At 38.6% G+C, this 17,094-nt stretch overlaps 1 protein-coding gene across 2 annotated transcripts; it reads right to left on the reverse strand.

The window, feature by feature from the left end:
• Nucleotides 1-9,519: 9,519 nt before the first annotated feature.
• Nucleotides 9,520-15,111, reverse strand: LOC122024248 (glutathionyl-hydroquinone reductase YqjG-like). 2 transcript variants are annotated; one of them, XM_042582824.1, is made up of 6 exons: nucleotides 14,946-15,111; nucleotides 12,455-12,667; nucleotides 12,206-12,382; nucleotides 11,900-12,124; nucleotides 11,660-11,788; nucleotides 9,520-9,987 (listed from the first exon to the last, which is right to left on the reverse strand). In XM_042582824.1, the coding sequence occupies exons 1-6, from the start codon at nucleotides 15,006-15,008 to the stop codon at nucleotides 9,754-9,756; spliced, it is 1,041 nt and encodes a 346-aa protein (XP_042438758.1). In that variant the 5' UTR covers nucleotides 15,009-15,111; the 3' UTR covers nucleotides 9,520-9,753. The 2 variants fall into 2 exon arrangements, with proteins under 2 accessions (XP_042438758.1, XP_042438759.1); XM_042582825.1 differs by lacking the exon at nucleotides 9,520-9,987 and adding an exon at nucleotides 10,668-10,886.
• Nucleotides 15,112-17,094: the final 1,983 nt, after the last annotated feature.

Genomic DNA, 17,094 nt, shown 5'->3' on the forward strand with positions numbered 1-17,094 from the left:
TGTTATCGGTTCCTTATAAATTATAAACAGTAGCTCACGACCAAGATGGAAAGGAACAAACCATTGGAAGGTCGTAGTGTAATTAGGTATTAGTTTATCTTAACTATATGATTACACTAGTACACTTAGAGTGTATTGAGTAGGACCATTTGAGGTCGTTCCTTTTATACTGACTTTATAAAAAAATAAAGACCTCAGTTATTATGGAAGTGTGTGCTCTTAATCCTAATATAATAACAAGCACATATATTTGATATTTATTTCTTTAATTTATCAATGGGTGAGATTTAGTTCGATAAATCAATAAACCCGATAAGTTGGGAAATGGTATCACTTATAGTGTGTGTTGTTGATATAGAAGGAAACTGTGTCCTAGAGATACTAGGTTGATAATGTCATCAAGAGGAGCTCATAAGGATTGTCATGTTAAACCCTGCAGGTGGACTTAGTCCGACATGATAATAAGGTTGAGTGGTACTACTCTTGGACTTAGATATTAATTAAATGAGTTGTCAGTAACTCACTTAATTAGTGGACATTCGATATCTTAAACACAGGGAGACTAACACGCTCATAATAAGAAGGAGCCCAAAATGTAATTTGGGATTGGTGCGGTAGTTCAATAATAGTTCTTTAGTGGAATGAATTATTATTGATGAAATTAAGTTGTGTTCGGGGCGAACACGGGATGCTTAATTTCATCGGGAGACCAAAACCAATTCCTCCTCTCGGTCCCTATCGTAGCCTCTAGTATATAGAGATTAATACCCACCGCATACCCACCTTCTTACCCATCCAATGGGGCCGGCCAAGCTAGCTTGGAACCCAAGCTAGGCCGCCAAGATCAAGTGGATGAGTCAGTAGGTGGCCGGCCAAAGCTTGGGTCCCAAGCTTAGGTGGCCGGCCACTAGAATATTAAAAGGATTTTTATTAAAATTATTTCTTATGTGGATATCATGATTTTAAAGAGAGTTTAAAATTAAAATTTCCTTTTATAGTTTTCTACAAAAGATTAAGAGAAGAGATTAATCTCTTTCCTTATTTGTAGTTTAAAAGAATGATTTTAATTTTTGGTAAAAACTTTCCTTATTTGTAAATCATCTACATGTTTAAAGAGAGTTTAAAATTTGAAATCTTTCCTTATTTGTTGATTAAAGGAGGATTTTAAATTTTAAGAAAACTTTCCTTTTAACCATGTTCATGATTTAAAGAAAAGTTTAAAATTAATAATTCTCTTTTATTAGTTTCTACAAAGATTGAGAAAAGATTTGATATCTTTCCTTATTTGTAGATTAAAAGAGATTTTAATTTTTAGAGATAACTTTCTTTTTATCCACATGTTTAAAAGAAAGATTTTAATTTATTAAATTTCTTTTTTATAAACCAATCATGAAGGGATTAAATTATTGGAGAAATTTTATAAATTTCTGGAGACAAATTAGGAAGTTTTAATTAATTAAAACTCTCCTTGTTTGTAGCTTTGGTGTGGCCGGCCATGTAAATTGAGAAAAGGAAAATTGTTTTAATTAAATAAAATTTTCCTTTTCATGGCAAAAGAATTAAGGAAGTTTTTAATTAAATTTCCTTATTTGCTAAGACCAAGGATTATAAAAGAGGGGGTAGAGAAGGCTTCATGAAGAACAACCTCTATTATTTCTCTCCCTCTTTTCCTTGGTGTTGTGGCCGGCCAATCTCTCTTCCTCTCTTCCTCTTGGTGGTGGCCGAACCTTCTCTATTTGCTTGGAGCTCTTGTGGTGGCCGGATACTACTTGGAGAAGAAAAAGAAGAAGGAGAGAAAGCTTGTATCCCTTGGAGCTTGGTTGGTGGAAAAAGATCTTCATCTTTTGGAAGCTTTGTGCTTGGCCGAAACTTGAAGAAAGGAGAAGAAGGTGCTTTGGTGGATTCTCATCTCGGAAGATCGTTGCCCACACAACGTCCGAGGTTAGAAGAGGAATACGGTAGAAGATCAAGAGGTCTTTCTAAAAGGTATAACTAGTATTTTTTCTTTCCGCATCATACTAGTTATTTTTGGAAATAATACCAAATACAAGAGGCTTACGATTCTAGTATTTCGAATATGTTTTTCGAAGTTGTGTTCTTTTATTTTATTTTTCCTTGTGATTTGATTGTTCTTTTCGGTTAACCTAAAGTTATTTTAGGAAATTAAATATTAGATTTCTATAAAAGGTTTTGTCTAGTCGGTGGTGGTTGCTCCCATATCCAAGAAGGCCATGTGCCTCGCCACGTCAGTACTGGGAACCAATTATGGAAATTAATATTTAATGGAATTAATAACTTAAGGTGATTTGGGTCGAACGTGTTAAGTTCCGCAGGAGATCCAAGTCAAAACCTAAAAGAACAAATAGATTAAGTTTTGGATCAAACGTGTTAAGTTCCGCAGGTGATCCAAAATTTAATTTAAAAGAACACATGGTAGCTAGGAAAAGGTTCAGACCTTTGTACAAAATTTTTGTACAGTGGAACCTCTAGGCTTTCCGAGTAGCAACCAACAGTTGGCAGCGTGAAGATATTCCGGTCGGGTCTTGAACCTCTTTAGCTCAGGGGAGATTGGTGGTCCGACCTGCCACTGGGTTCGGAAGGAGGCCCGTTCGGGCATACGGAGGTAGAAATAATATTCTTTCCAATGCTTATTGGAAGAAGACAGTTTATTAAAGAAAACTAAACCGGGCCGAGCTTGGAACATGTAAGTGCCCAGCTCGGACTGTTTGGGGTAGTAGAAATAGTAGAAGACCTCCGGTCGGAGGGGAATGTTGTGGATTTTGAACAGGACGACAACGCCGCACAGAAGGCGGAAAGTGTTGGGGACTAGGTTTCCGAGCGGAATGCCGAAAAAATTGCAAACTTCAGCGATGAAGGGATGAATTGGAAATCGCAGATCGGCTGTGAACTGGTCGCGGAAAACACAAAAAGCTCCGCGTGGTGGTTTGTGTGGCCGAGCGGAGGGGGAGGGTAAGATGATTTCAAAATCAGAGGGGATATCAAAATTTTCTATCAGAATATCGACGTCGCGCCGATCGAAGCGCGACTCCAGGGTAGTATACCAAGGGCCGAGGGCTTGGTCTTGAGGTTGAGAAGAGCTAGCCATTGTCCGAACGGACGAAACAACGAAAGGCAGAGGATAGAGGAAAGAAAATGGCAAACGAAACAGTGCCCCGAGGACCAAAACTCGGGAAAGAAACGCAAAGAAAATGCAAGAACCAAAGATAGAACAGAATAAGAGCCTTACAGAGAAGGATGAGGATCGACGAAGAATGCGGAATCGCCGGAAAGAGAAGAAGCAGCAACGAGATCACCGGAGCAGGAACGACAAGGAAGTTTCTGGGCACGCGAGAGTAGAAATGCGGCGAAGGCGGAGAAAGCGAAGGCTTTATAGGGTTGAGCCCGAGCGGCCTCCACCTTCGGATTCAGGTCGCGAGAACCGGAGCACGCATCGCGCCGTCCATTTCAAACCGCCTCGGTCTCGTCACCCGCGGCGCCGCCGCCGTACGATGACGGCAGCAATGCCACGTGGCATTCCACCACGGGAGAGCATTTAATAAGCGCCTTAACGAGGCACAGAGCGCGTGTGTAAAGTACCGGAAATAGGCAAATATTAATAAGGGAATTTTTCGGAATTTTTGGAAATTTTTCGGGAATTTTTCGGAGCTCGTACGGACGAGTTAACGAGGATAAAAACGGGGCCCGGGAATGCCTATTTTGGCTACCCCATTTAAATAAGGAAAAGTTGATTTTTCTTAATTCCTTTTTCTATTTTATTTTTCCTTGTTTTTATTTGCTCTTTTCTCCGATTTTTCCCTTGACGCCGAACCCATACCCGAGCCCGCTGCTCCTTCCCTCGCGCAACCGAGCCGCCGGCGTGCCCTAACCGCCGGCCCAGCGGTTCCTCCCTTCATCTTCTCCTCTTCTCGGTGAAGCCGAGCCTGTCCTCCCGACGCTACCCATGCCCTAGCCTCTCCTCTCCCCATCGCGCCGATTTCTTCTCCAGTGTGCCCTAGCATCTTCGCCGACGCCGCCTTTCTTCTTCTTCCCTACCCAAACGCCGGCGACGGGCGAGCCCGCCGGCTGAGTCTTTTCCTTTCCTCCGGCAGAGCAAGAGCCGACCGACTGCTCTACCTCCCGATCATCGGCCATCATCACTCGACCGCCACTGTGCTTTGCCGCCGCCGACTCTTGACCCGAGCACCACTGCCGGCAGTCCGAGCTTCCTTCTGGTGTTCGGGCCCTAGCCACAGCCTACATAGCCGCGACTTCCTCTGCCTTAGGTCAGGCCGACTCCTGATTTCCTCTCCTCTGTGCTGCCGCTGACCCCAACAATCGACTTCGACTATAGGGTGCTGGCGTCGCCCGATTTCTGACTGTTGTCTCTGCCTTCGATTGCCGCCTAGTGGTACATTCTGTGCCCTAGTTTTAGCCTTACTTCAGTTGAGTTTTTGGCATTAGGGTTCCCAGCATCAGCCTTGTCCGGTCCTTGGTCGTTGCAGGCAGTAAAGGAAGAGGTAAAGTGTTCAGGTTATGTTTTTGGAACATGGTTTGGAAGGAAAATGGTTGATGTGGTTTGTTTGTTTTGTTTCCAGCAGCTAACATTCCTTAACGGCAGAAATTCCAGCCAACAACTCTTTGATATCAGTACAAACTAGTGGCTGTGAGATTCAATTGAGACATTCAACTCAGGTGAGTGATATTTCATTTGTTAGGTTAATCCTTAAGCTAGGATGATTAGGGTTAAGGAACTAACTCTAGTGGATCCACTGGTTTTATTTAATTAGAGTTCGTTAAGTGTATTGGGTTGATTAGTTGGATTCAATTTAAAATTTCTTAATTGGATTAGAATTTAGTTTGGCTAATTGTTGTATGATAGAATTAGATAAACTAGACATTTGTTTAATAACACAGGACCTTGACGCGAGACGAGCATCTCGATTATCGGATTGGACCATTTCTTATTGGAGGCGGGTACTTTGACTTATGTCTTTGATATGCATAATAATATGTTTAACATATAGCAGTGATTCTGTAATCATTTTGTTTCGGTTGGTCACTACATGATAGTTACATGTTTGCTTGTTTATTTATTCTGCACTGCATATTGTTTACCTGATCATATATGCTTTAGGTAGTGACCCAACCACATGCTATGTTATCTTCTGGATCTAGGGTTTATTTGATGCCCTATCTGATTTGTGTACCTTCTATCTGATACATCTTCTAATGATACACACTTTGTATTATTTATATGGTCATTACTATGTTATTCATGAGATTGCCATGCTTAGTGTCATGCATTATGATTGCATGCTGTGCGATTGTCGGCTCCACTATGGTTGAGCCCATCGCCAGTTACATGTACTGCACACACCACCACCACCTATGGGTTAGTGGTATATCAGGCAGGTGTGTTACGGTTCTGCTGTTTGCCTCCGTTGGTCAGGTGACTCAGCGTGGTAGCCGGCAGTCAGTTCCGCTCTGTTTGGCTCCGTTGGCATTTAGTGTAGCAGCGTGGTAGCCGGCAGATGGTGGACTTTGTTTGGCTCCGTTGGTCAGATGACTTAGCGTGGTAGCCGACAGAGATTTCCTCCCCGTCATTGTGTACCGGGAGTTGAGAGCATTGAGCTCCCCCATTTATGATTTGGGGTTAGAGGACAGGAGTACTCCGACAGCATCCCGTCCACTCGGTCGCTCATCAGGAGCAGTGATGTCAGAGTCCACGGTCACCATATGCATTTATTGCATTTATTGTTTATGATTGCTGCATTTACTTGCTGCATTTATATGGATGTATATGATTGACATGCATACAGGATTATGACTTCCCCGGTCTGACGACCCTGTTACCTTTGTACTTTGATCCGGTTAGTACAGTTATCTCCTGATTTCGTTTCAGTTGCATTTATCCTTCTCGTATTCAGGAGACTGTACGCATGATTAGTGTTGTCTGTTATTTGTTTTATTATGCATATCAGTTGTACCTGCTAAGTGTTGGACTCACCCCGCCTCCATTGTTAATATATTTTCAGGTTGAGGCTGTCCGGAGCAGTTCCAGTCGCTGGTCCCCACAGCACGTAGTGCTAGTCCATCTGCTGGTCTTTGAGTTGTTATTTTAATTTAGTTTTTCTCTATCAGACTTTGTTTTAGTCTTGTTTTGGATTTTACATATGGATATTGTATGAAATCCTTCTGTTTGATGGACTTTTGGTATGATTTGGATTTTATTCTACTACATGCCTGCCTGGACGGCAGAAGAGGTGAGTTCATCGGATTTGAGCTTTACGAGTGTAGTTGAGTAGGGTGGATTTCGAGTCAGAGTACTATTGTTTGTGATTACTATTATTAACTGCGTGGTTGTGACAGCTAGTGGCTAAATATCTATATAAACTGCGTGGTGATTGTTTTTATTTATTGTTATAATTCCAGCCGCCTGTGGCTGAGGTATATGTGTTATGTAGAAGTTTCAGATTGTCCGCCGTACAGGGGAGATGCTGCCGAAATTTCTTCGGACAGGGACTCCTCTGGGGCATGACAGCGTGTCTGGCCTTAATGTCGAAGAGTGACGCAAATTCCGAAGAGATCCGAGGAATATTGTCGTTGACTGAACGCCGTAGCTACTCACGTGGGGGTCGAGCGGAAGATAGTTTCACGGAGACGCCGCTCGGCGCAACTAACGGTCCAGTCAGTCGGACTAATCGCCTCCTTCGACTAGACTTGAAGGGGAGGCAAGTGATCCGGCAGTACAGACAGGGGACCCCCTTTGAGGGGAATCAACACCACGTGGAGGGCAAAAGTCAAGTGCAGTATGAGGTTAAGCCGACTGGATAAGGGTCGGGTCAACCGGCCGAACGGATCAGTACAGAATCAAGGACAACCCGGCGGGGAGTCGGGTCTCCAACGCTCAGGGTGAAGGCCGAGCGGGCTACCCGCTTGGCCACGACATAAAACAGCAATGTTGCGGACAGTCTCAGCCGAACCGAGCACGCGACCAGGCATCCCACCCGCTCGGACCGATAAGGTTCTTGCCGAGCGGGTGGGAGCTCGGCGTGGGTAAAAGAAGACAAGGACAAGGGGACATCGGGGAACATTTTCTGACAACAGGCATATCCAACAACCAAGTCATACGCAGAACCTTACGACAGAAGGTTCTGCCGTCCCATCAGAGAGGTGCTCGGACTGTAGCAGTATGATGTCAGGCAAGCTCCTCTGACAAGCCCATACTGAGGTATGGTAAGAGGACACGTGTTCACCTCGGCATATGTGCATGAGCCTCCTCACAGCTCTATATAAGGGTCCTCATACTTCGCCGGAGGTACGCAATCTCTGATATTGGAAGCCACTTCATAATTTCCTCTTGCTTGACTTGAGCGTCGGAGGGTCGTCACTGGGAACCTCTTCCCGGCCCGACTTCTTTGCAGGTTCGCCGGAGCTCCATATGGCCGGTCAGAGACCCACGTCGTCAGTTGGAAGAGCGCCACGTGCCCAGCGTCCATCGATTCAGTGTTCGGACAGGATCAATATTTAATTTCCATTTTACCCCTCATCCCTTCCGCATTTCATTTTTAATCAATTGTATAGCAATTGATTGGTAACAATAACTCAACTTCAATACTCACCAATTGATTGTTATACTGTATTAATCAATTAATAACAATAATTTAATCGATCAATCGATTTAGAATAGTTTTATGACCATGAATAATTTCCGTCAATTGATTATTACAATGTAACAATTGATTAATACGCTCGTGATACATCCATGGACAATTAATTGGTTTCATTTGCCCCCAGGGCGTAGCACAGACGGTGGGCGCATGGTATCTCTGGCGTAATGGCCAGGGGTCGATTCTCAGGAACTGACGACCTGGGGTTTACCCCGCCATGCGCCTATGGCCTGTGTACCTGCATGAACCTCCCTCCATATCCGTGGGGCCGGCACTAGGAGGGCCGCTAAGGTAGCGGATCTACCTTTTTGAAAATGACTAATAAACCTAGAGAACTCAAGATTACTTTAAATCAAGATCTTTGTACTCATATAAATCTTCTTAATATATTTATACTCTCAAACATCAATATGAATACACTATATTAAGAGTAATATTTTTTCAGTTCATTCCTGATATAAAAAATTATGTCAAATGCTATAGTACTACGATAATAATACTTATTAACTAATACCATAAATGAGTTATTAGGACTCTCATCTATGGGCCAAAATCAAAATTTTGATTTTCTCAATATAATCAATTTCGTCTAAAATTAATTGATTAGTCATTTGAGTTACTATTATTAATCAATTGCTATACTGTATCAATTGATTGGTAACAATAACTTAATTCGTCAATTAATTTGGAATGTAATAGAGAAGGGATAAAGGGTAAAATAAAATTGGATACATAATTTAAAATTTTTAAAACTAATATATTTGATTTAAATATTCTAAAATTTTATTTACGTGGTTAGTAAATTGTCATAATTTTGTCATGTACCTTAAATAAAAATATTTTAATAAAATTTAATAACATATTCTAATAATATGTATATTTAAAAAAACAAAAATACTTTCATTACACTTGAATACCCTTCATATATCAATTAATTATCTCCGCAGCAACCTACTTGATTAGTAAGAACAAATTTACTATAATAAAACATAGATTAATTCTCGACGAATACATATGTTTTAAGAAAAAATTCCTCCCACATCCTAATACTCGAGTAGTTGACTATAAATTAATCATATGATTTCACTCCTTTCACATAATTTTAAAATAGAAAAAAAGAACATCCGAAATAAATATAATAACCTTTTTACTACACCACTACAACAACCTCACACCACTTATTTTCGATCTAATTTATTCAAACTAGTACAAAACATCACCTCCCGAAATATTCTTATCTCACAGTTTTTATGATGTCGAGGAAATACACCAATACCTCGTGTGCAATGCAATCTATTGCATGTAAAACACTACAAGTACAAACAAAATAACATAATTAAATTTACATTTAATTCAAAATAAGAAATAATGCCAGCACAGAAAATATTAGTTAATTTTTAAAAGAGAAAAAATGTTCATATTTATGACAATAAGATCTCATTCATTAGATATCTCTGAAATTAGATGAAGAAAATAATTTTTCTTCTCTTCCAGAGCTCCTTCACATCCGACTAATAACTGCATGCATTTGGAGGTAATAAAATTAGTCATTAGCTAGAAATGAATTATAATGTATATATGTAATTAATATATAAATATGATATTACTAAAATTTTGTATTCTGACTGATCAATTTTAACCATTTAGCACTATCCAAAAAAACTATTACCACTCATTTCAAAGCTGAAATCAACCTTAAACACAAGTTAACTTGTCATGCCCCTCAAGATCACTGCAAGTCGATTCCAACACAAATTCTAAATTTCTTACTTTTAAGCCAAGAGATCGGTTTGAAACTTTAAACAAACAGTTTTACTAGCAACATGAAAGAACAACGCTAAAATAAATGTAGCAGACAAACCACATCAAAGTGACATAGTGACTCCTTAAACCATTCAAGTCTTAACAAGATTACATGAGCAATTAGAAACTCATAACATGCCCAACCATCTAGTTCTGAGGTAAGCACAAGAGAAAGCACATATCTGCATAACAGAGAGAAAAAGTTGCCATAAATTTATCTCGACTATGTTTATTTCTCCACACGGATAACAAGAATTCCCAGGATGGTTTACATGAAATTTCAAGATCGAAATCTTTCTCTGTCATGTGGAGAAGAATAATCTACACTTGGACCAATTGGAATAATTCCAAATGGATTGATAGAAGGATGACTTCCATAATAGTGCTGCTTAATGTGCGCCATGTTGACAGTACTGATCATGCCTGGAATTTGGAATATATCCTTCGTGTAATTAAACAGATTTGGGTATTCACGGAGGAGTTTCTTGTTGCATTTGAAGTGAACAGTATACACCTGTAAAAAAAGCAAATATCTCCCATTAACAACATACTCGATGTCTATCCAGATTGCAGATTTTATCACTTTTATGAAATCAAATTTAGGACGTGTTTGGTAGACCAGATAAGGCCTAGACTACCTGAGAAAGGTCGTGTTGAGCCAGGCGCAGGCAACACTACCCAAATTGGTCTATATGCCCATCATAAACCCTGGCCGGATCCCAATTTATTAAAAAATATTTAATTTAAAATTTTATATTTTAAAATTAATATAAAATTTTAAAATCGGAATAAATATTATTAAAATTGTTTTTATTAAATATATTTTAAAATATTTGATATTTATATTTATTGTTAATATTTTATAAAATAAAATGGGAAGAACAGAGCTGGTGATTTGTGCCAATCCCAAGCTTAGCTAGTGGGTTGTGTCAATCCCAGTCCCAGTCCCAATCCCAATCCCATGTTGGATTAATAACATTCAGGTTTGGGATCGGGTTGAGCCTATGGGCTAACCTCCACCCCAGTGCAACCTCACTTCTAGTATCGTACCTAGTATGGCTTAGACCTAGTCGACACCTTTGCCATTTGAAAATTATTTTTTTTTGTTCAATTTTCATCTCTTATTTTGTTATTATTATTACTACTACTATTTTTTTTTACCACAAAGTGTCCCCATCATGGTTTGCAATCTCGTACCGGACGAAACAGTCGAAACGATTTTCAATATATTACGAAACTCCATACAATTTGACATAGACAATGTCTCCTTTCTCTTCTTCTCCTTCCTCCTCAACCTCCAATCGAGTCTTTCTAGACAAGCTTTTATCCTTTATGTCTTCATGCCAATGATGCTCCTCAGTCTTTCTCAACAAGCTTCCCGTCCTTTATGTCTTCATGCCAATGATTCTCCTCCTGTGACAAGCTTCTTGTCCTTTAGACTTGGACTTTTTTAACCTATATTTGCTTACAATTCTTGTTGAGTTCCTAAACACTTATTAGAATAATATAGGTTAAGTTTAACTTCAAACTTTTGCCAACTACATCAAATTTAACAATACTTACCAACAATCATCAGAACATGATTGTACTAATAATTCCCCCCTTAAGTCAAGCAGATATGATTGCACCAACAACAAAGATATGGTTATATTCAATCAAACCATGCTAAAGTATCTTAAAGAGGCAGAATCCTATAGGGTTAATAGTATAACCCCGAGTATAAAAGTACTTCAATTATCTTAAGTACATGCTCCCTTGGCCGATTAAGTCCTTGAGTGGCATGCCAAGAATCCAAAGTCCGATGGTATTAGTTATTTACCATTCATGTATATGCTACAGTGTGACAGCATCAAAATAATTCCTTGAACAAAAAAAAACCAAAGAAAAATACAAGAAAAAATCCATTAATCAGGAATGATAGAAAAGAGGTATATAGTAGCTAGACAACATAAGCTAATTATCATTATCCATGATCCATGCATAGTATTGCCAGATAAAATAGCTCAATATGAAACAATAAATTTTTAGCTAATTATAAACAAAGATGGAGCCCAATTGTAATCCATGAATTACACAACTAATTATATACTTTAATCAACACAAACAGGATAAATCTATACAAAAGCAATAAAATATCATATTCCAACTTATAAGCTTTAGCCCAAAATAAATTTTCAATTACATACCTCATCAAACCTGATCAGAGTAACAAACAAGCGAATATCAGTTTCAGTAAGTGTATTCCCACAAATATACCGTTGCTTGCCAAGGATCTCCTCACATTTGTCTAATGCTTCATATAATTTTTCAACAGCCTACACAACCACAAAGAACCAACAGACGTTTCATGATGGAGATTAATCTAAGAACATTTCAAGAAACAGGAAATGAAAAACCACCAGTTCAATTTTGCTAAATTCAATTACCTCATTGTAAGGACCTTGTTTCTTGGCAAAGCCACATCTGTATACCCCATTATTTATTGTGTCGTACACCCATTCATTGAGCTCATCTATCTTGGTTTGCATATGAGGGGGGTATAAATCAAGGGTTGGATTATCAGCTATGTCATTGAACTCAGTATTTAACATACGGATTATTTCTGCACTCTCATTGTTCACAATTGTTTTGAGTTTTTTATCCCATAGAACCTGCCAGATAATACAGAATCTAAGCAAGGTAACTTTTCAGGGTAACTAAAAGAATATGGCATGTTTTATTTAACAGCATACTGGAACAGTATATTTTCCAATGTAATTTGTGCTAGCAAGCTCATAAAGTTCCCTGATACTTTTGGCACCATTAAGAGGATCAGGTTCTGCTCCTGGTTCTTCTGTACTAGAAGAGGGAAAAACCCATCCAAAATGCTCATCATTCTCCTTGGTCCTTTCCCATATTGGTTTTACAGCCTACCAATGCCATTGCTGAAGTGTTATAATGCAATTTCCATAACTGGACACAGCCATGTAAAGAAGACTTACTGTGTAACTAATGTCCTTTTCAAGTCCCTTGAGCATCAGAAAAGAAAGACATCTGGATGCCCACGGACATGCATATGATATATATAGGTGATACCTTCCAGTTTCAGATGGAAATTGAGATGTCTTCTCTTTGGAAATGAAATTGCGGAAGGTTGATGGTGTGCGATTGAATGCACCAGATTCTGTCATCTCATCCAATGCTGAACGAGACATCTGAAGAATGTAACTAGCTGATTAAGTTTTGTTAAAACCATAAGATAATCAGAAAGAAAATGAATCAGGAAAGAACAATGCAACAGGCAGCAAAAATATGTTTGATAATAAAATAAACATACCTATCTGCCTATCAGTAAGTTGATAAAAAATCCCTTCAGTTCATAGATCACGACAGTTACACTTGAATTAAAAAATATATATATACAACAAATTTCAAAACAAATAGACAAGATCATTTTATATTTTGGCAGTAAAGCATAATAGTATGCCAAGTGCATTGATTCACCCCTCTTAATATTTTGGTAGTAAAGCATATAGCATGTTGACTAGGCTAATTCGTAAATTTAATGCAGGCATGCAACTTGCAAATCAAACTAATGACGCTAACTGGAGTTAATGATTGGCTAGATTCTTCACATAATTAAATATATTTTTTTTATTTCTGTTTAATTTGTTAATAAGTTAAATTGTTCAATTTGTAGTATCCTGAAGGACCAAAACTTGAATTTTAGTGAATTGGTCTGAATTAAAAAAAAGAGGCCAAAATGGATAGGGTTGCACAAAGATATAACAAGTAATAGCAAATTCAAATTCACTTATTAAACATCTTGATATTAGATCCTGATTGGAGAAAAAACTGATGTATCCATGGGTAGTTAACAAGCAAACAAAAAGTCAGACACATCAAACCTTTTAAAAGACTTGTGCTCTCAGAGGTTGCTGCTATCAGTTGTTGGGATTGCTAAACCATATAAAGATTTTGGTTTTCTGAATACTGAAAATCTAAGGCTTTAGCATAATTCTTACAGCTCAGTGGTGATCAGTCAATACTAATCCAAGCCTTACACTGAAGCTCCAATACTGTGAACAAGCTTTGCATCATTGGGTTATTGGTTCGACTAAACGTTAAATGACCATAACACCTTTTTCTTTTGATATGTAAATATCTTATACAATACTAATATACAGATTACAAAGAATGAACGATATTAGCATAGATACCATGAACTCTTCACTTCTTGTTCTCTATACTTTCTTAAAATCTCATGCCGTAGCAAAACAGAATGCTTTGCCCGCCAACCAGCACGCCTCCTGTGCCGGTACACCCCAAAGCCCCGTGGACGCATCACGTGGGCCCCTGTGGCAGCGTCACGTGGGCCTCGCGGCTGTGTGGGCCCTGGTGGCTGTGTCACACGAGCCCCACAGGCCCCACGATCGTTGCGGACGCATCGCATGAGCCCCTCTGTCACTAGCGGCGTGGAACATGTCGTGGGTGAGTGGACGAAGGCAATAAGATTTTAATTAAATAACTTATGTTAATAATTTTAATCAACTCGTAATAGGATAATTTAAACCGGTTTAATTAAACACTAATTAAATTAATCTATTAATTTAATAATGGATTAAACACTAATTTTTAGATGAATTGAGATATTGCTTTATGACCGATAATTTTACACTCAACAATGTTTCCCTATTAAACACAAAAGCATATTAAGCAAAAGGAAGCATTCCTGAAGTTGAATCCCCTGTTTCTCTTCTTTCCCTACTGTAATAAGAACAGCAACAATTTTGCAATATCACCTTATGAAAGAGAGTTATTGGTCATATTAAGATGGATAAGGGGGCATGAGAAATTGTATGCCTTCACAAGCCTTGTTGAAGAAGTTCCCAAATGATTCTTTTATTGGCTTGAGTCAATCAGTTCACTCTTCATCTCCTCCAAATAATATCAATATTGAAATCAGGATCTTATATTAAGTCACATGATTCATAGATCCAATGACAAAGCATCACCAGGAAATATTCTGAGTAATCAACATAAAATACTAAAAACACTTTATCGTGAACTGATATATTTGAAGAGGTAGCATGAAATTGGGTGTGCTGTTCAAATGGTTGAGATTCAACTAGTTGAAGCTGGAAGCTACTTTCGACTTGACAACACAGTACAGATACAGATCCGATCAAGATTACAAAGTAATCGTAAAGAAAAAGATTTCCTATAAGTGAAAAATGACTTCAATAAGGAATATAAGAAGAAACAGAAGCCACATAAATAAGAATAACAAATCAAAACGAACCAGGTGCACCAAAAAGATGGATTTACATCCTGAGATTCGAAATACACTTGCAACTAATTAATTAATCTTCTTTTAGAATTCACAAACTAAAGAAGCAGCAATAGTAACTTACATATGCATATCTTAAACCCTAACAAAGAATTGTTGGTAAACTTAATACAAGTAGTTGTGAAATCAGATCGAGATTGCACCTTGAAGGAGGAAGAAAAGGATCGGGCAACAATATAGCGCGAGGCAGATGAGACGCAGATCATTCGGAGCCTTCCGGTCTTCTAATAAACCACTCCATAGACGAGGGCTGGTTTTGGGGGGTCTTAGGAGGTGGGTGACGTGCGGCGGCGGCCGACGATGTTCTGACCACTTGATAAATATATCTGCATGATAATATATAATATTATTTTATAAATTAAATTTAAATTCTTATATTATGTTCACAGAAAAGATTTATTATATGAAAAAAGATGTATTATTGGAAGGTTATTATATTTTAGAGGACAATTAATAATAATCATAAACTTTTAAATGACACAATATCATCTGAAAAAAATAATTAACTAACAGAGAAGATGTGTTGACTATTCAAGGAGTTCATTGCCTAATTGAAAGTTCAGTGACTATTCCACGTGTCCTCAACACATGGGTCGAAGATAACTAAACTAAACTGAAGGCGTGCATTGATTGCATGAAGGGGTGGATATTCTCATTAAAGAGTCATGTCATCCACTAGTGATTTGATAAATTCAGATGCGATAACTATCAACAATCATTTGAAGGTGATAAATTCAGATGCTATTATTTGGGGAGAAGATGGATTTTGAACCTAACAAAGTTCTTATTAATTGAAGGATGCTGGACCATGATTGAGGAAGATCCTTAATTAGACGAAGGTTGCATAAATGACATGAAAGCAAAATAACTTCCTTCTATAAAGATTATATCTTCAATAGATTGAAACAATTTGATGATTACAACCTGGGGTTTTAGGAGTCATTGGATGAGAAATACAAAGTAAAAGATATCAACTTATAGAAATTAATAGTTGAGAGGTTCTTGGACCACAAGATAAATTTCAAGTTTATTGATCCTGTTTAAAAAGCTGAAGATGACACGCTGAGTAGGTGATTACGACGTTGAGCGGATGAAAACATCTAGATGAGATCGAAGACACTTGACTGGTGCGCTGAGCTCCTTACACACACCCAAACGAGCCAATAGAACGTCAGCACCCAAAAACCAAGGAAGGGATCCCTAGCGAAGACTCTCCGACTCTTAAGTCAGTGTATGCTCAGGCTAGAAGTAAAACAGTAGTAATCAATAGCAGGATGTGTGCTTAGTGTAATGAAGTGTGCGCACCTTATCATCAGAAAGGATCCCTATTTATATATCATCTTTATAACCTCCGCAATCATAAGATGACAAAGAATATCGGGTGTCAGAAGTTGTTAACCAATGGAGTATATGCATCTTAGAAGGCGCATAGCCAATCCAATAAATTTTTCGCTACCCATGTGCGCTCTTTTTGTAACTGACGTCATTAAAGAAGCGGATGAAGGAATATGCTATCATAATGTGTTGACTGAGGGGAAGTATAATCGTCTCCAAGGAAGGTTTCTTGGACATGTATCATCTTAGAAGAATATTCTTTGACAGACGATTATTATTCTCTGACAAGTTGTTAGGATTCTATGACAATACTATTCCCTGAGTATATCTCAATCGGGTGTTGACTTGCCAGGGCGAATAATAAATGGAACCTTACGTTTTATGAGTATATCTTGGATGGGAGTTGACGTGCCCGGGCAAATAATAAATGAAACCTTGTATTTTCTAATGTTAGCCTGCACTTTGCGCTGTTCTAATATACATGTGTGGTAATACTAGAGATATAGTGAAATACCGTCCAGTTCTTAAGGTTGCTTGAATATATGCTAGGAGTTTGGATATTTGAGTAAAATATCGTCTGGTTCTTAGGGTCACTCGAATATATGCTAGGAGTCTGGAGATCTGAGTAAAATACCATCCAGTTCTTAGGATCACTCGAATATATGCTGAGCGTCTGGAGATCTAAGTGAAATCATAGAATCGGGTGTTTTAAGCCTAGATGACCTTATCGTCGTCCTGTCGTATACAGAGCTACTCATCTTCTAGAGAATAGAGAACTAAGTTCCTAGAGACTAGACCAACCTTTCGGTTGGGCGTCTTCATAACTGGGGACTGGTCCCTAATTATCAAAGTAATATCTCAAGTCATTCAGATCTAGTCAGGTCATGACCATACCTAGGATTGAGATGCTTGTTCCTCAAGCAGGACAAGCCATCCTTGAATTGGGAGTCTTAGTAC

This window comes from Zingiber officinale, chromosome 9B (genome assembly GCF_018446385.1).
Source record: "Zingiber officinale cultivar Zhangliang chromosome 9B, Zo_v1.1, whole genome shotgun sequence".
Taxonomy (NCBI): domain Eukaryota; kingdom Viridiplantae; phylum Streptophyta; class Magnoliopsida; order Zingiberales; family Zingiberaceae; genus Zingiber; species Zingiber officinale.